Here is a 20,792-nt window from a genome sequence, read left to right as displayed (position 1 = left end):
AGCAGCATTTTAGAACTTCATTTACAAAATAAACGTTTTATATTTTATTCCTGCATGAAAAACAAATAATTCTGCATGGTTATAAGACAATGAATTGACAAGGAAAGTATGAAGGGGATAGCTATGAAGATGAAATTGACAATCATTAAAATAGAAACAAAAACACACCATAGCCTATTTATCAGCGACGTTGATTATCGAGGGGGAGAGTGTTGTAAAGATTGTTCAAATACTGTGCTAAACTATTACAATTTGAATGGATATAAAACAACTTTTATTAAAAGACTGTTGACTTACTGTGTAAAGTGAAGAAAAAAATGACTGAGAAGCCAAGCTGGACACTTTATTACATTTGACATTTGCGAGAAGAATGCCAGCTACTTCTATGAGTCCTCAGGTGCGTGCGCACTCTGTCAACATTAACAGGACAGAGAAACTAGGCACATGCTCATATGGAGTGTGGTACTAAATAAACCAAAACTTGCTTCTCACAAATGTAGCAGGTTATGAACTCTGCAAACATTTCCACTCAGAGAATGATAACAGTAATTGATACATGCATTAACAGAAATTAATGTAACTACAGGGATTAACAGTAAATTGTTTTACAAACAGTAAGCTACCACATGGGCATTCATAAAAGTGCATTGCGGGCCGACACTAAAGCCTAGGCCAGTATTCTACTATGCGGGGATTGGAGGGCGTAATTGTTTTGGGTCTTGCCTAGGGCGGCATATCGGCCAGGACCGAGCCTGATCGGTGTTGATAGTCTTTTCTTAATTTATAGACCAATCAAATTATACCATGCCAGGTTGGAAAGGATTGGCGAATTGTCCATTTGACACAACGTTAGCACATTAGGTTATAGGCCTCAGAGCCAGAACCACCTTGTCAACTGCTGTTAATTAAAGTCAGACATATCCAACCTTAACATTTTTTTTTAACACAATATGGTAATTTTCTAGCAAGCAATGAAAGCATGGATTGTATAAAAGTACAAATATTTTTTCTGAAGTGCCACGGCCTACAGCGATCTACACCCCCCTCGCATCTAGCCAGACTAGCTGATCCAGCATCACAGTTGGAAAGAGATGTAGAATGTTTAGACTAAGTTAGCAAAACACTTGCTTATAATCAATGATTAGTGAACACTCCCACTTTCAGGTAAAGTTTATCTACATAAAAATAAAACAAATCCTATAATGAAAAGTAACTGGCCACTGACGAGATCTACTGGCCCCGGCAGGCCATCGTTATTTCAGACCCTGACCGACAGCACACTGTCAAACGAGCAGTCTTTCCCTGTCATCACTCACTTCGTGACTTACAGGCAAATTGCATTTTTTCCATTTCCATTAACTAGGCTACTTTTCAATTCACTAGTCAGAAAAAAAGAGTAATATCAATAGAAAAAGAAAAAAAAGTCTTATCAATAGATTGCTAGAAGATGCATATTGTTCATTCTAGCGGAAGATGGCTCGGCAGACTTTTTTTCTGACTAGTGAATTGAAAAGTAGCCTAGTTAATGGAAATGGAAAAAGTGCCCGGCTGAACATGACACTGTAGTCAGCTGTATAGCCGACAGCCGGTGCTGTGGGAAAACACTGTTCAAAGATCTTCAGTGACATTTTGAACCTCTCCCAGTCTAATACCTACCAGTCTGTAATACGTACATGCTTGAAGTACACCACAATAGTCCCTGTGGCCAAGAACGCCAAGGTAACCTGTCTAAATGATAATCACCTTGTAGCACTCACATCTGTAGCCATGAAATGCTTTGAAAGGCTGGTCATGTCATATCAACACCCTGGACCAACAGCAATTCGCATACCGCCCCAACATCTCCACAGATGACACAATCTCTATTGCACGCCACACTGACCTTTCCCACCTGGACAAGTGGAACACCTGTGAGAATGCTGTACATTGACTACAGCTCACCATTTAACACTGTAGCGCCCTCTAAGCTCATCATTAACCCAAGGTCCCTGGGACTGAACACCTCCCTTTGCAACTGGATCCTGGACTTCCTGATGGCCCGCCCCCAGGTGCCTACACATTTGTGGACGTAAGCAACACATCTGCCACGCTGACCCCCAACACGCGGGCCCATCAGGGGTGCGTGCTTAGTCCCCTCCTTTACTCCCTGTTCACCCATAACTGTTTGGCCGGACATGACTCCAACAACATCATTAACTTCTCTAGGGTAGGTGAGACGCTAACGTCCCACCAGGCCAACATCCGGTGAAACTGCAGAGAGCTAACATTTTAAATACACCATTCGTTGTATTAAACATTCTTGTAAATACATGTATTTTACATAATTTAAAAGATGAACGTCTTATTAATCCAGCCGCTGTGTCAGATTTCAAAAAGGTTTACTGCAAAAGCAAACATGCGATTTTCTGAGGACGGCCCCCCACACACACACGTATTACTAGCATTTTCCAACCAAGCATTAGCGTCACAAAAGTCAGAAAAAACAATAAAATAAATCGCTTACCATTGAAGATCTTCCTCTGGTGGCAATGCCAAGTGTCCTAACTACACAGTGAATATTCGTTTTATTTGATAAAATCCATTTTTATAGCCTAACACGAAACATTTGTAAACCGTTTGCGTCGTGATTTCCGTCTCATTCAACTTTGGACGAAGCGTTCGTGGTAATTACACACAGTAAACAAATGTTTATCCAGTCATGGTTGGTTTCATTACAATCCTCTGGTTGTTACTAACACAACCATACATGGCTCTTTCCCCGGGACGTATTGACTGAAACAAACCGATTGGAAGACACCAATCAATGACCTCATTGCGCACCAATGGTAGGACCGGTCTATCGTTGATTGACTGTATTTTGGCCCAATGATCATCTTGAAATCTAGCTTGGAAGATAGCCAATGAGCTGAGGTTAACGGCAATATGTAATGGTTATACGTTTGAAGACCAGCCTTTGTCGTAAACTCTGGCGTAAAAGAGGTTCATTCGCCATTGCAAATCCTAGTTGACGGAGCCACGAGTGTAACGTATAGCAGTACATATTCAATAGCATTTAACAAGTTTATATATTTAAATGACAAATAAATCAGGAAAAGCTAAAACAAAGTCTAGAGTCTGAACACCACAACCAGTGATGTTCACCTGCCCAGATTCATCTCTGCAGGCATGAATGTGCCTCAGGGCAAAAAGGGCACAGTAGGGAGATGTCGTTGTGCGCTTTGTCACAGGAAATGCCCCATCACCTGCACCACCTGTTCAGTAAGCCTCTGCTTTACAGCAGAAAGAGACTGCTATGGCCCATGACACCAGCAGCACAATATTGTGTAGAGGACTGAGGGTCTTCACAATATTGTAAATAGAAAATGTGTAAATAGTTACCCTTGTTATTTGTTTGGTTGTTTATTATTATTTTTTTATAATTATTTTTTTCCCCATATATATAATTTTTGGGGTGTGTTAGAATAGCATTTATGTATTTTGTTTATAGTTATTTCCTTCAAAATGTATCACTGTACCAATTCGGCCACTTGGGTACATTTGTGTGGGACACCTGGGTGACTTCATGCTCAATGTCATGTAGCTCGCCCATTTTTGAAGTTATGTCTAAAACTTTGCTCAGCTATTGTTGCCATCTTATGTTCTTCATTAAAATCATCCACAGCATCCTATCTGTATGTTTGGCTGTTCTTGGCCATTTGAAAGATGATGCAGCAACAATAAAAAACAGAAAACGTATGTTTAATTCCTTGTATTTTCTTCTACCAGATCTTTTGTGTTATATTCTCCTACATTCAATTCACATTTCCACAAAATGCAGAGTGTTTCCTTTCAAATGATACCAAGAATATGCATATCCTTGCTTCTGAGCCTGAGCTACAAGCAGTTAGATTAGGGTATGTCTTTAGGTGGAAATTTAGTAGGGGGGGGGGGGTGGTATGGTGCCCCAAAGAAGTTAAGTACGCTGACGGCACAACGGTGGTAGGCCTGATCACCGATGATGAGACAGCCTCTAGTGAGGAGGTCAGAGACCTGGCAGTGTGGATTCAGGAAAACAACCTCTCCATTTACGTTAGCAAGACAAAGGAGATGATTGAGAACTACAGGAAAAGGAAGGCCGAGGACGCCCCCATTCACGTCGACTGCGCTGTAGTGGAGTGGGTTGAGGGCTTCAAGTTCTTCGGTGTTGACATCACTAAGGATCTATGATAGTCCACACACATCAACACAGTCATGAAGAGAGCATGGCAACGCCTCTTCCCCCTAAGGAGACTAAAAAGATTGGGTCAGATCCTCAAAAAGTTCTACAGCTGCACCATTGAGAGCATATTGACTAGCTGCATCACCTTTTGGTATGGCCACTGCTTCACATCTGACTGCAAGGTGCTGCAAATGGTAGACTGTACGGCACAGTACATCACTGGGGCCAAACTCCCTGCCATCAAGGACCTCTATACTAGGCGGTGTCAGAGAAAGGCCCTAACAATTGTCAAAGGGTCCAGCCTCCCAAGCCAGACTGTTCTTTCTGCTATTGCATGGCCAGCGGTACTGATGTACCAAGTCTGGAGTCAACAGCACCTTGAACAACCATAAAAGACTTCCAAGTGGTTAGTTAAATCGCTATCTGCTCTTTTTGCAAAAATGTTTGGGCTCATCGCATACGCTGCAGCTACAGTTTATCATCTATCCTGTTGCCTAGTGACTTTATTCCTCGTTACAGTGCCTTCAGAATGTATTCATACCCCTTGACTTACTCCACGTTTTGTTGTGTTACAGCCTGAATTCAATCTACACACAACACCCCATAATGGCAAAGTGAATTTTTTTGTGGAAAATGTTGCAAATGTATTGAAAATGAAATACAGATACATTTACATAAGTATTCACAGCCCTGAGTCATCTTTAACAGCGATTACAGATGTAAGTCTTTCTGGGTATGTCTCTAAGAGCTTTCCACGCCTGGATTGTGCCAAATGTACACATTATTTGCATTATCATTGCTAGACAACCATTTTCAGGTCTTGCTATAGATTTTCAAGTAGATGTGTCAAAACTGTAAGTTGGCCACTCAGGAACAATCACTGCCTTGGTAAGCAACTCCAATGTAGATTTAGCCTTTTGTTTTAGGTTTTTGTCCTGCTGAAAGGTGAAATCATTTCCCAGTGTCTGGTGGAAAGCAGACTACCAGGATTTTTCCTGTGCTTAGGTCCATTCAGTTTCTTTTTTTATCCTGAAAAACTGCCCAGTCCTTAACGATCACAAGCATACCAATAACATGAGGCAGCCACCACTATGCTTGAATATATGGCGAGTGGTACTCAATGTGTTGTGTTGGATTTGTCCTAACCATAACACTTTGTATTCAGGACAAAAAAAGTATAGCTTTGCCACATTTGTTGCAGTATTACTTAAGTGCCTTTTTGCAAACAGGATGCATGTTTTTCCTTCTTTTCCCGCTGTCATTTAGGTTAGTATTGTGGAGTAACTACAATGTTGTTGATCCATCCTCAGTTCTCTCCTATCACAGCCATTAAACTAACTGTTTTAAAGTCACCATTGGCCTCATGGTGAAATCCCTGAGCAGAAGGATGCCAGTATCTTTGTAGTGACTGGGTGTATTGATACACCATCTAAAGTGGAATTAATAACTTTACCATGCTCAAAAGGGATATTCAATGTCACTTTTGTTTTTGAGCGATCCAGCAATAGGTGCCCCTTCTTTGCGAGGCATTGGAAAACCTCCCTGGTCTTTATGGTTGAGTCACTGCTCGACTGTGGGACCTTACAGATAATATGTTTGTGTGGAGTACAGACGAAGTAGTCATACAAAAATCATGTTAAACACCATAATTGCACACATGCAACTTATTATGTGACTTGCACATTTTTACTCCTGAACTTATTTAGGCTTGTCATAACAAAGGGGTTGAATGCTTATTGACTCAAGACATTAAAGCATTTCATTTGGTATTCGTATGTTAATTTCAAAAAACATAATTCCACTGACATTATGGGGATATCGTGTGCAGGCCAGTGACAAAAAAAAATCTATTTAATACATTTTCAATTCATGCTGTAACACAATTTGGAAAAATCAAGGGGTATGAATACTTTTTGAAGGCACTACATGCACATGTACAGTTGAAGGCGAAAGTTTACATACACTTAGGTTGGAGTTATTTAAACTCGTTTTTCAACCACTCCACAAATTTCTTGTTGACAAACTATAGTTTTAGCAAGTTGGTTACGACATTACTTTGTGCATGACAAGTAATTTTCCAAACAATTGTTTACAGAGATTATTTCACTGTATCACAATTCCAGTGGGTCAGAAGTTATACACTAAGTTGACTGTGCCTTTAAACAGCGTGGAAAATTCCAGGAAATTATGTCATGGCTTTAGAAGCTTCAAATTGGACGCGTACCTGTGGATGTATTTCAAGGCCTACCTTCAAACTCAGTGCCTCTGTTAGACATCATGGGAAAATCAAAAGAAATCCCCCAAGACATCAGAAAAACATTTGTATACCTCCACAAGTCTGGTTCATCCTTGGGAGCAATTTCCAAAAGCCTGAAGGTACCACGTTCATCTGTACAAACAATAGTACGCAAGTATAAACACCATTGGACCACACAGCCATCATACCGCTCAAGAAGGAGACGCGTTCTGTCTCCTAGAGATGAACGTACCTTGGTACGAAAAGTGCAAATCAACCCCAGAACAGCAAAGTACCTTGCGAAGATGCTGGAGGAAACAGGTACAAAATTATCTATTTCCACAGTAAAACCAGTCCTAATCGACACAACCTGAAAGGCAGCTCAGCAAGGAAGAAGCCACTGCTCCAACACCTCAATAAAAAAGCCAGACAATGGTTTGCAACTGCACATGGGGACAAAGATCATTCTTTTTGGAGAAATGTCCTCTGGTCTGATGAAACAAAAATAGAACCATTGGCCCATAAAGACCATCCCCTTATTTTTGGAGGAAAAAGGGGGAGACTTGCAAGCTGAAGAACACCATCCCAACTGTGAAGAACGGGGGTTGCAGCATCATGTTGTGGGGGTGCTTTGCTGCAGGTTGGACTGGTGCACTTCACAAAATACATGGCATCATGAGGAAAATTATGTGGATATATTGAAGCAACATCTCAAGACATCAGTCAGGAAGTTAAAGCTGGGTCGCAAATGGGTCTTCCAAATGGACAATGACCCCAAGCATACTTCCAAAGTTGTGGCAAAATGGCTTAAGGACAACAAAGTCAAGGTATTGGAGTGGCCATCACAAAGCCCTGACCTCAATCCTATAGAACATTTGTGGGCAGAACTGAAAAAGCGTGTGCGAGCAAGGAGACCTACAAACCTGACTCAGTTACACAAGCTCTGTCAGTAGGAATGGGCCAAAATTCACCCAACTTATTGTGGGAAGCTTGTGGAAGGCTACCCAAAACATTTGACCCAAGTTAAACAATTTAAAGGCAATTCTACCAAATACTAATTGAGTGTATGTAAACTTCTGACCCACTGGGAATGTGATTAAAATAAAAGCTGAAATAAATCATTCTCTCTACTATTATTCTGACATTTCACATTCTTAAAATGAAGTGGTGATCCTAACTGACCTAAGACAGGGAATTTTTACTAGGATTAAATGTCAGGAATTGTGAAGAACTGAGTTAAATGTATTTGGCTAAGGTGTATGTAAACTTCCGACTTAAACTATCTACCTTAATTACCTCGTGCCCCTGTACATCGACTCGGTACTGGTACCCTGTGTATATAGCCAAGTAAATCGCTACTCATTGTATTTATTATTACTAATTTCTTTATTTCTCTCTCGCGCTGCATTGTTGGGAAGAACCCATAAGCATTTCATTGTTAGTCTACACCGGTTGTTTATGAAACATGTGACAAATACAATTTGATTTGATCCAGCTTCGAGCAGGAAATGATTGCTGACTGTCTACTATCAGAGTGTGGAGACAGATCAGCGAAGATCATGTAATGATCTGCCCAGGTTACTAAGCCATTCTTTGGGAGCTCACCGAGCCCCTCCAACTCACCCCACATGCCTTAGTCAAGTGTCGTCATTCATTATTAACGCATGCTAAGTTTTTCAATAAATTAGTCAGAAAAACACGTGTGGTTTGAAGGCTGACATTTAAAATGAAGACCTCTCATCAATGTTGTATGGGTTAGGAGACATATTCCTCTGTCACAAGAAGCACCTGGGTAGTTGTGTTTTATGAATAGCTTACAGTACAAATGTATGTGGTGTCTTTGCTAGTAGCGACAGCATGACCAGCTGGATTAATCTGCAATTGAAAAACTATTCTAACATGGAGTAGTCAAAACATTGAGCTCAACCAAGCACTGCCTCAGAAGTTATGTACTGTACCGTGCAGTATAGCTAACCATCCTCTTTCCCCAGTGACTACCATAAAACACAGCCACATTCTGTCCAGTTCTACGACTATATAACCCCGTTGATACTTCCAGGAAAACTTCAGTGTATGCACATTTCAAATCAACCACGCAGCCTCGTATCAAGTCTCCATTCTGAGCACCAGAACTCTGCTAGAGCGGAAAACAAAGTCATCACCCATCAAGCCATTGGCCGGTTTCAAGGTAATATGGAAGCAGCATGATGCAAGCCCTCGCAAAAATCCCAGGCCAATTCAAGGTCAATCTTAATGCGTGGTAAAAGCACTTGACCAGAGACCAAAACTTTAATAGGGCTGTGCGCGTGTGAGTGTGTGTCTGCATATGCGTGTCCATGTTTATTCTGCAACTAACCAATCACCTCAGTCAAGTCACAGAACTTTTCACAGACCAGAGCTTACAAATCAAGCCAAGATTACAGGCTCAATAGAACTGAATAAACAGACAAAAAGACAAAACTGCTGGGAAACTGGTCCTGTCCTTGTCTGTGAGGTGAATGTTTACATGTAGCCCATAGCACAATGGAGGAGACTGAACAGACTGTCTTCTGTTCTAAGCAGAAAAGTGGAGTGGAGTGTTTGCTCTGCGGCTGAGCTAATGTCCCAAGTGGAGGAGGGGCCAGAGGGATACGGCTCTCTTACCTCTTGGACATAGGCTGTTCACCTAGGACTATACCACACATCCCAGAAAAAGTTGAACTGTTTTAAGACCACAATAATCAAACAACTCTAGGAGATAAAGTCTGGGGAATCAGTGATCATTAGCCAAGCCAAGAGTCAGTCAAGGACCTGAGGTGTGTGAGTTACACCACACTGGGAAATGCCATGGTAAGGTTAGCAGTGACTCACTGCACTGCTGCAGCTACTGCTAGCCAGGAACACGTTCATGGGGATTATGGGATAGGCGTGAAGGCAAACAGTGGAAGGATTTGCCGAGGTGGAGGGCGTGGGGATTTGGACTTAGCCAACAATGATCCGAGCAGCTAACCTGAAGCACATGGGCTAGAGCTAGGCAGGAAGCAGGGACACAGAGCTCCATGAGATTATGCAATATACAATCAACCAATCACCGCCCTGACACATTTAACTGTTTGACCTACAAGATAAATGGGTGCAAGTGACTCGCTGCTATGAAGGCTTACACACGTAGGCAGGCACGTGCACAGATAGGGCTCTACCTGTGCAGAGCACTTTACCCTTTGTCCCTCCAAAGTGCCCTTTTCAGTGGTGGTAGAATTTCCCCAAGAATATTCATTTATTTTGTATACATTTGTCGTTGTTCAGAACCCTCAAGTCGTGGTTAAATTCTCATCTACGTTTTAGAACCAATAGTTGCACGTCTTGATTGTTGATGTTGACCAATGACCAAACATACTTCGGAGGCATCTTTGCCAAAACAAGACAACCTGGCGATTTTATTGATCATTTTCCATATAGGCCTAGTTTGAGTGGCTACATGTCTAAATATAAGCAGCTGTAACGTCGCACTGCCTTCAATATTATAGGACGAAGACGTAAAATATTCTGGCAAATGTATTACGACAAGGAATAACAAGGCCTCCCGGCTGGCAACGAGCACTCTGCAGGCAGGCTGCCCTCCAACATGCTGTCCATCCAATCCTGCAACATCCGCTAATGTAGGGTATATGATTTTCCTTGCCCTGGACTCCAAAAAAGCTACATGATATATCCCTAGTTGCTATTGGCTGCAAACATGAATTTCTGCTCCAAATGCAGTTGTAAAACAGTTTATTTCTCTAGCCGATCTTGCATTTTGAAAATGCATCAACGTTTATGGCTGTAGTGACAGGCTAGATTTGTGCAGCGATTGTGAGCGTGTGCACACTTGCATGTACAGTGGACTTGGAAATATTCAGATCCCTTGACTTTTTCCACATTTTGATACGTTATAGCCTTATTATAAAATGTATTAAATAAATGTTTTCCCTTCAATGTACACATACACAATACCCCATAATGAAAAAGCAAAAACAGGTTTAGACATTTTGGCAAATTTATTAAAAATAAAAAATAGAAATATGACATTTACATAAGTATAAAGACCCTTTACTCAGTAATTTGTTGAAGCACCTTTGGCAGCGATTACAGCCTCGAGTCTTCTTGGTATGACGCTACAAGCTTGGTCCACCTGTATTTGGGAAATATCTCCTCCCATTGTTCTCTGCAGATCCTCTCAAGCTCTGCCAGGTTGGATGAGGAGCGTCGCTGCACAGCTATTATCAGGTCTCTCCAGAGATGTTCGATCGGGGTCAAGTCCGGGTTCTGGCTGAGCCACTCGGGGACTTCCACGAAGCCACTCATGTGTTGTCCTGTCTGTGTACTTAGGGTCGTTGTCCTGTTGGAAGGTGAACCTTCACCCCAGCCTGAGGTGCTGAGCACTCTGGAGCACGTACGGGGGGTAGCGGGTCAAAAAGTTTGAAAACCACTGGGATACATATTAGTGGCAACAAATGGAGTTGGGTATAGTAATATTAGGCTATAATATTTCTTACTATCTTCTATTTTGACTGGAATTATTGTTAATAAATTGATAATTTATTCCAGATCAAAATAGTTTTGCAAAATACTTTACTTATCCGATTGTGCTGATTTCCCCACTTGTATTAATTGCTGAACGAATCTGTGACCGCAGTTGTGGGAAATCTTTTTTGGGATGCCCCCACAAAAGGTCTGGCACGTCAGATTTAGGCAGTTTTCATACTGTCAAACAGACCTTGTGCCATCCTGGGATATTCAGTAACACCGGCACTGAACACAAGGGGCAAACCCCATTGAGCCGCTGTAATCTGAAGGCTAGCAATGCTAACAAGTACATGTCAAATCTCATAGCAAAATGCAAGCTATTTGCAGGACAGTCATCCCAGCTCATAAAGTTATGCAAGCAACTCAAATTCTACAGTTTGCTGCACACAAAACAAGTAGACAGCAAGGCTCTTGATCCAGGAGGGGATTCTCTGCTGTTACCAAGATACGTTTCATTTTGCAAGACTATATAACTAGCTACTAAGTTAGCAAACCAAATGCACAGCATTTAGGACGTTTTAGACAGTTAAGGTAATAATTATAAGATATCTATCATTTTGTGAATTCCATACTGTAATTAGATCACCTTGTGTGTGCTGCACCACAGGGAGTGACTCACAAGGCTCTGGTCTCTTGTCGTTGTGTGTTTGTAAACAAACGTGACTTAATACAGCCCAAGCACATTTATCGACCGGTTGATTGTTTGGTCGTTAGGCTGTTGGTTGACCAAGAGTGTTTGCTACTGCTTGACTAAAACAAAAACAAAAATATATATTTGCCCCCGTCTCAGTGAACTAATCCATTGCAGAGACCGAGACTTAAAGCCAATTTATGCTTGATCCGAAAATGTAGTCGGAAGAACCATATGTAGGGTGTGACGCAATCGCAGCGCCTCCAGAGGCATGCAGAGGCCAAATCCAGCTCTGTACCGCATCGCCATGCACCTCCCAAATGATGTAACAATGCGGAGGGCTGCGTATAGCTCCGCATTGACATGATTGGTTGACACTAGGTGGGGGCGGTAATGCCTGTATAAACACAAACTCACTTCCTTGACAACAACTCTGCACTGCTCCATGAATCACAAGAAGTATGAATGGCGACTTCTGCTGAGGTCATATCACCATAAATGCTGCATGGCCAATGCAGACGTTGGATTGACCATGCAACCAGATGCACTACTCTCTCCAGAATGCGCTCTCTAGCCAATTTGTGCACATTCATTGTGTGAATTGTTTGCGTTTGATTGTTAGTGTATATCAATTCCCTATTACATATAGTACATCAGAAATTATAGGAATTAACTTTAAATCTACAATGTTTGTTTCTTTGGTTATGGTAATTTCTGTTAATGCATTCAATATTATTATTCCAATCTTCCCGTTCTCAATGTAGGAGTGGAAACATTGTTTGTGCACTCAGCACTGAGTCTAAAGGAAATTAAGTTCATGTATATATAATTTGATATACAGAAGAATATACTTAACTGTCTTATGATTTATAATTATCTTGTTTGATATTGTACATTTAATTGATGTTGATGCATTTGTGAGAAACAAGTTTTGGTTTATTTCATTTACGAGTAGTCAATTTAGTTATTGTCTTTTGCTTGGAGCGCTCCTGTCAATGTTGAGTAAGGACGCGCACACATAACCTATAGGTGCAAATGTAGGCATATAAAATGTGCCCATTTGGGGATCTGATAGTCTTTCTGATTGGCTTAACGCACCAGCACTAATGACCTATGGAGCTTCTCAAAGTAATGCTTTCTTCACCTCAAACAGCAAGCCAACAATTTATGTTTTTACATCCATTGAGAATTACAATAGTTCCTCGATGCATTTGAAAAATCTTTCCAGCTCTCTCTTTTGATAACCACTCAGCGTGAAAAGGGAAAAATGTCATGCTCTCATCCAGTAGAAACCTAATAAAATAGGTCTACCTGACTAGTTCTTCAAATCAAATCAAATTGTGTCACAGGCGCCGAACACAAGTGGCCTGTTGGAGGTCATTTTGCAGGGCTCTGGCAGTGCACCTCCTTGCAAAGGCGGAGGTAGCGGTCCTGCTGCTGGGTTGTTGCCCTCCTACGGCCTCCTCCACGTCGCCTGATGTACTGGCCTGTCTCCTGGTAGTGCCTCCATGCTCTGGACACTACGCTGACAGACACAGCAAACCTTTTTGCCACAGCTCGCATTGATGTGCCATCCTGGATGAACTGCACTACCTGAGCCACTTGTGTGGGTTGTAGACTCCGTCTCATGCTACCACTAGAGTGAGAGCACCGCCAGCATTCAAAAGTGACCAAAACATCAGCCAGGAAGCATAGGAACTGAGAAGTGGTCTGTGGTCACCACCTGCAGAATCACTCCTGTTTTGGGGGGTGTCTTGCTAATTGCCTATAATTTCCACCTTTTGTCTATTCCATTTGCACAACAGCATGTGAAATTTATTGTCAATCAGTGTTGCTTCCTAAGTGGACAGTTTGATTTCACAGAAGTGTGATTGACTTGGAGTTACATTGTGTTGTTTAAGTGTTCCCTTTATTTTTTTGAGCAGTGTATATTGGGAAATTCAGAAGATCATCAGGCAATACGTGTTCCTGCGAGTCTTATCTTTCAGTGATGGGGTCATAATATTTTGTAGCTTAAACGGTTAAAAAAAACAGCTATATTTGTAGGTAGAATACAGACACTGCTCTGTTTATTACAACCTCAAAAAGCTTCGGAGCAGGTTTTCATTGGCCAGTGAGTGGTCAAACCCTCGTCATACCTATAACTTATTTGTTGCGTTTATTACGCTAACGCCAGGTGTTGTGCCCATAATTCCCACTGTCAAAATAGCTGAAATATTTATGACACACCCACAGGGTCCTAGTTTGGGACAACATTCAAAGACATAACACCAAAATAAAAGAGTTTAAGGACTTACCCGGTGATCCATGCAGCTTGGCTTTCTTTACTGAAAAAGAAAGAAACATAAAATAACCATTAGAAACGTCAAAGACGTGTTTTTTTATTTATTTTTAAAGAGAGAGCAAGTCAGTATCCCTGCTCATGACTTACTTCAGGGATATCACACAGCTTTATCAGAAACAAATTGCTGTAGACTACATTGTGTACATTGACTGTGAACCCATGGTCACTTCATGTCTCCTCAATGGCATCCCCTGAAAGGCTGCAGTCAGATCCATCCTGCTGAGTGTAACCCAGCAGTGCATGCCAATTGGTGAATCAGGGACCAGGAACCAGTCACACAAACACCAATCAGCCACAACCACAGAAAAAAAAGAGCACATGACATGTGTAGGTGAGGCCTGAAATTCATTAATAATGTATGCAGACCAACAGCTGGAGCACGTGTTGATGAAGCATCGAGTAGGAACCTGTTGAGGGTGAGACGTGGTCATCCAGGTGATGTCTGTACGAGTGAGCATCAGCATTACAATATCCTCTCAACCTCAACCTAGCAGCAGAAAACACCAGCCTCACACATTTTAGACAATCACTAAATATTCACAAAAAATGAATCATAACCCTAAAGATGTGGGACACTTTCATAAAAACGGATTAGTTATTCCGATGGAGAACAGCAAGGCTGAAAACATCAATATTTTAAAACTAAAGAAACAATGATGTTTCAATACACCATAAAAAGGAGTTAAAATAACATGTTACAAGGTTATCAAGTTTTTTCATGCAAATATTCAGATGTTTTTAATAAATTTACCACTACTTTGTCAGGCCACACTTTCATATTGACCTCTGTCCTGTAATCTTTCACAGTCAAATCCCATAATACACTCCCATACTGAGCTAGCCCTCCCAGATAGGCTATGTTCTCTGGCACTGGATCCATAATCCCAACCTTTGCCTGGACAAAATTGTGATAGACTGGAATATGGAGAGCCCTAAAATCCTATCCACACAGGACTAGTAATACTATAGAACGTTGGTTATATAAATGTTACCACAGCATGTCCGTTTTTCCAGTGGACGATTCAGACGGAATTAGTTTTACCAAACTTCCCCTGCAATCATTTATTTTTTACTTAAAAATGGACCATAATGACAAAAGCCTGGAGGCTCTTCTAGGCATGAAGATATTTCAAATGTCTAGGGATAGCCTAATATTGGCCTAATGACCTTCAGTTCGCAGAAAGTCAAAGTCATACCTATCATTCCAGTGTAAGGTGTGTGAAGTACAAGTCAGAATGGTGAACAGGTAGTCATTGGTTGAATGGCAGATTAATCTACACAAAATATAGGTATCACAAAGCAGATTGTAACATACAACAAGGGCAATGATATGATGATAAGCCTAGCAGATGTTTAAAAAACAACACAATTAGCAAATTCTCTTTTCATCTACTATGTGGACAACGAGAGCAGAAAAACATCTAGTGCACTGTGGTGTATTTTTAGACCTGGCTGACTTTAGACCTTTCCTGTATCTATACAATAAGGGTTATGGATTAGAGGGGATTAATTGTGATGGCTGCTTCAGCCTTATGTACCGGCCACTAAACGACAGGGCTGGGATGGCAGATGGGCAGTGTCGGGTGGCGGTGAGTGACAGGAGCTGACTCTACATGATTTTAATATCAGCACGTACAGCTCCTCCCCCTCTCTCGCTCTGTACACAGCTAGAATAACATGCAGCCCAAGTGAGTGTGACTATTTATTTGCCCATCTTAGTTATCCTCTTAATCTCCCTAGCAACAACATGGCAAAGAGATGACCCCAAGGAGGGAAATGGAGGAGGTGGAGGAGAGAGCGCTTTCAAAATGCACCTGCCATCTTCCATTCTCTACACACACACACTCCCGTCCACTCCCTGACACTGAGATATTCTCAATTGGGCAAAGGTCTGTCCACTCCGTCTCCTCCTTCCTCCTTGACCCGGAAACCAACAAGCGGTCGCCATATGTAGGAGAGCACCAATTCATTAATAGGTGAACGGAGGAATTTGCTCCTCTCCTAGATTGCCTCCTGTGGGGGAGGATGTTCAGGTGTATCCTACTGCGGGAAGAGTTTTGTAATCCACCATACTTCCTTTGAAAACTGCTGTTGGTTTTCTCAGATGAGAAAAGCATGCGCACAAATTGATACGCTACTTATCCTTTTATATATAAAAAGTCAAGCACAACTAGCTACATTGTATTTATCACTTCACACATTATTTTGGGATTCCACTTCTGTAATTGTCATTTGCCTGATGATGACACGCTAGAGAAGAGTCATTTCATACAAGTTCATTTATTTCCATCTTTCCTCTTGGAGGAACCCAGGAAAACCAATTGCGAATCTCCCACTGGCTCTGCGGAAATAGGAAAGGGAGCAGTGGAAAAGCAGAGGGTCGGGAGTGTGACGTCAGTGTTTCCAGAGAGGCTCTTCTAGGCCACCAGGCTGTGACTCTGGCCTGTGAGCTGGCACGACGGCAGGCATAATGTCCCAATCAAGCTGACGTCATTGTAAGCGGAGGCGAACAGAGCAGAGGGCCATAAAGTGAGGGGCCATTATGATGGAAACTGATTCTTATCGCTCTTCTGCTCAGCCGTCCATCTTTGTGACTGGAGGAAGCCATCAGTGTTTGGCCAGGGGCAGTTGCTCAGTTCCCCTATCAACCTACTGTTTACTAATCTTCTCTACTGTGTGCTCACCTGATGTCTGACCACATCTTTGTTTCTTTACCAAATGATAGGAACAAAAGAACACCAACTGTATCCAAAGCAGTAAAAGGAAACAATTGGCTACATATAATTGAAAATTGGGTATATTAGTTTTAGTAGACTGAAAACACACAGCAGCAGAGCAAAAAAACTGATGGAACAGAAAAAAGGTCCAATAAGAATACTAGATACCAACTACATCATTGATCACATCCAGTCAAATTTTAAGATAAGTTTGGGAATTGCCAGCAGCCCAGCACAAGGTGCATTTGAATATTGAGTTAAGGGATTTCCACCAGTGAATCCACTGGACGCCTGCCTGGCTTGCGACTGTTACTCAGCTCGGAGGATTAGTACTGGTAACCCTTAAATTGGGCTCAGAGGAGGCAAGTCACGTGACTACATATTGCGGATGGGACGGACACACTGCTGACTAGGGCCACGCATGCCTAGGGAGTGTTGTCAGGCGGCACAGGGAGACAGGAAGAGAAGAGCAGGGTCAGAGGCTTCTATTGTTCTGTATTTACACACTGCACTGGAGCTGATCAGGTGGAGCCTATGGGCGGGAAAGCAGACCAGAGAGCAGAGAGAAACAGAAACAGAGAGAGAGACAGAGTGAGCGAGACAGAGCAACAGATGGCCAGGGGATTACTGTTGCAATCTCTCAGCTCTCTCCCTCGCTCTCACTGCACTTTATACTCAATCTCGCTGTCCTCTCTGACCAATTCTCTTTCGCCCTGTCAACATGACATCTTTCCCCTCTCATACCATCTTCATGATTAATAGGCCTAGACCATACATCTCAAGCTATCCTTCTGTCCCTCTATCTATATATCAGATTATTGACGCAGCTGAATCTGTGACAAAGTCAACATGACCCATTTCATCATGCAGTGTGCTTTCATTTCATCAAGATGGTCACAAACAGTGTTTTTTATAGCACTAAGAGACACACATCAGTGTTATGCAGAGGAGCCACAGAATAAATCCCTCTCCATGTCAATGGCACACTTAGCATTTGAAAAGGCTTGTTGGTACTCCTAAAACACTCAGTCTGCAATAATAATCATCTACCAAACCAGGATGCCTATTCAGCATCCACAAAATACAATCCCTAGGTTTGCAGGACCATATTATGAAAAGTCCATGTGTACTGTCCACCCACCCCAGCCCTGATCCACACAAAGCAGGGGTGTCTGACTGTCCACCTGTCACACTTGGAGGGCTAGAACACATATCTGTTGTGTAAAGACATCACCATGGAGATGGGCCTTTCTAGGGGCAATAAATAAACAAAAAACCATGACACTGCTGTACGGGGGAAGGGGTGAGTCACAGCAGCCAATCACATACAGGCCGACCATCCGGTCTAGGATTCAATGCACTACTATGTTTAGGTTGGTAGACTAAACTACGGTGGCTCCAGTTTCCATTTTCTCAATACTAATCAATAAATGGATGTTATACATTTTCTAGGACGAACGTGTTCGAGGAAACTACAGCATATTAAACAAACATGCTAAATTACTGTAAATTAGAGTGTTCGTCTCTGGATGTGCTGCGTTCACCTGTCCAGACTCCTCATGACCCATACACTGCCACAAGCCCTCATCTCTCTGGCCTGTGACGGGCCCAGGTTGAGGCTTGGCCTGATGAGGTGTCAAACAAGATTCTACTGGATGGGGAGAATTAAGGTTAGCCCATGGAGAGGTGCCAAGAGAAGACAGCTATCATTTCTACTGTTTTATTACCTCACCATCTGGTATCATGCACCTGCTCTAAGTCTGGACGTGACAACAAAAGCCACTGACTCAATTAGGTGAGCTAAAAACTTAGACGCCTCACTTGTTAGGTGGGAGGAGCCTGATTACAATGAAATTATGACAAGGCATACAAGTTCATTCAAAACGTACCTCTGCCAACTGCTGTTCCTACTGACCACAATCACACATCTGTGCCATTATGTACCTGCCAAAATAGAATGTTTGAAGAGATAATGAAAATAATGCTTCAAGCATGGTCGACACTGGTCTATTACCTGGTCTGCTATGTACACTAACATGAGAAGTCGGGCATAAAATGTTGTTTAAACATTATTAGTCTTGATGGAGATAGGCCTGAAAGACTTGACAGTCAACACCTGCCTGCTTTTCATCCCATTTCCATCAGTGCCAAAGAGAGATTTCCAGTACCAGCCGCCATGGGTATTGATCCTGAGCCACAGGTATTGACGACAGAGGGGGAGCTAATAAAACTAGTCGGATACTAGTAATTATTTTTCAGTTTCATTAATAGATATATCTGAGTGATATTTTGCTTAATTTTAGTATTTTTCAGAACTGAAAAAGAACAAGGAAAAGCTTTTCTTACAGTATAAATAATTGACAAGTTCAGTGAACTCAGTCAAGCAAAATTGTATTTTTTGCCTCTATTCCTTGATGGTATTTTGTGCATAATTTCAATGACTAATTACATCTTCAATTGAACAAGGAGTCACTGCACAAGCATAAATTGTGCCAGTATCAAGTACCCCCAGAAAAATATTTGAAAAACATGGGTAGCCAGCTTAACCCCAACAAAAATGCCAGACAAGCATGAATGAATAATGGCTGTATAGTATACATGTATAAGAGCACAAATGTGGTTTTGCCTAAGTTGACTTTAGACAACCTTATTTGCTAAATGTTACCTGAACTGCAGTATACAGTCTTGTTAAGACACTTTAGATGTTAAGCAGAAACACTAACACACAAATTGGATTATAGGCTACTCTTTGTGAAGTAAATGAGATGTTTAGAGGACATGGCAATGGTGATCGTAGGCGTCACCCAAACTTAAGATAAAAGGCTGTCCAGTGTCTCAGACACACCACACAAACGATAACACTATTGCAAAACCAGATTGTGTACCATAAGAGCACACAATCATACAATAATCTAATTTAGGTGGCACATTCTAAATATACTTTTGATAGCCAATTACAACCATTACACAAGCAAAAAACATTTAGCAAGTAAAACATCTTTTTCCTAATGTTGTAAATTGGAAACTGACATGTCAAATTAACAAACGTTAAATCAGCTGACAAGAGCAGAAACACTAGAAAACAGCTGGCGGTAGAGGTGACGGCTCCCATCTCAGAATTATGTAATAAATAATCTCCAAATCCAAATAAAATTGCCTAAATAAACTATTTTTATACAATATATTAACTTCGAGCGTATATCTTTTACATCTGCATAAGGGAGACACATACGGAAACAACTTTACTTCAACAAGGGAAAAAAAAAATAATCACGGCCGCAAAAGTTCAATTCATCCAGTTTGTTCTATCCGGCTTTCAAACCGGTTACTGCTGGGGTTCACAATCTAACGTTACTTCACTTGAAACAAATGTTTTGCTTTCGATTTATGAAGTCAAAAATATATGAAAATGTATTAAAGAAAATGGGAATAACTCACCTCTTACACAAAGTAGAGACATGGCAAGAGTTTTTCTCTGACAATCCCGCTAGTTAAAAAATGTACCAAACGTCTCATAAAAAATGCGCTCAACCCGGTAACATTGCAAACAATGTCTCCAATCACTTTTTTAAGTTGTTACAGGTGGGCTTGAGATGCTGTAAAGGGCAACATAAAGGTTCGGCAGAGAGCAATAGCCCCCTGCCATGGGCACGCCATGATAAAATTCATTAGACTAACCTGAGGGCACCGAGATAAGAGGGCGGCGCCGAAATACTCTCTAATGACATCTAGTCCATCCATTGAGTGAGCATAATCTCTGAAAAGGGCGGACCGTACATAAGGTTCTGACCAATCAATGAAGAGAGACTAAAAACCACAGATTGAGGGAGCAGGTGGTGACGCAGAGTTGTCGCTCCCAGTTAGTGTCCTGTTTGGTAGTTTTCACCTGTACAAAAAATATAGAATTAAAACAGTGTAACTTTTTGGTCTAAATATAGGCCTATATCAAATTTGCACACAACATAAGACTACATATTTATCTTCCCTTAAGGATTAAAAAAGTATGCTTTTGCTTTTTTCCAGACACGTTTTTTTTATATAGAGACATAAATGGATAGAAATATCACCATGTATGTTCAGTAAAATGTGTCGGGAAAGCGTATGATACAAATGACAACCCA

At 41.5% G+C, this 20,792-nt stretch overlaps 1 protein-coding gene across 2 annotated transcripts in view; it reads right to left on the bottom strand.

Annotated features, from left to right (window-relative positions):
• The window catches only part of unc13bb (unc-13 homolog Bb (C. elegans)), a 100,596-nt gene extending 80,244 nt beyond the window's left edge, over nucleotides 1-20,352 (bottom strand). For both annotated transcript variants that reach the window (XM_055874540.1, XM_055874541.1), the window contains exons 1-2: nucleotides 20,110-20,352; nucleotides 13,908-13,937 (exon numbers count right to left, since the gene is read on the bottom strand). In XM_055874540.1, coding sequence (XP_055730515.1) covers nucleotides 13,908-13,937; nucleotides 20,110-20,131 — 52 coding nt within the window. In that variant the 5' untranslated portion in view covers nucleotides 20,132-20,352. The remainder of the gene's footprint in view (nucleotides 1-13,907; nucleotides 13,938-20,109) is intronic.
• Nucleotides 20,353-20,792: the final 440 nt, after the last annotated feature.

Source organism: Salvelinus fontinalis, chromosome 21 (genome assembly GCF_029448725.1).
Source record: "Salvelinus fontinalis isolate EN_2023a chromosome 21, ASM2944872v1, whole genome shotgun sequence".
NCBI classification, from domain to species: Eukaryota; Metazoa; Chordata; class Actinopteri; order Salmoniformes; family Salmonidae; genus Salvelinus; species Salvelinus fontinalis.
This window is presented reverse-complemented; position numbering and strand designations above follow the sequence as displayed.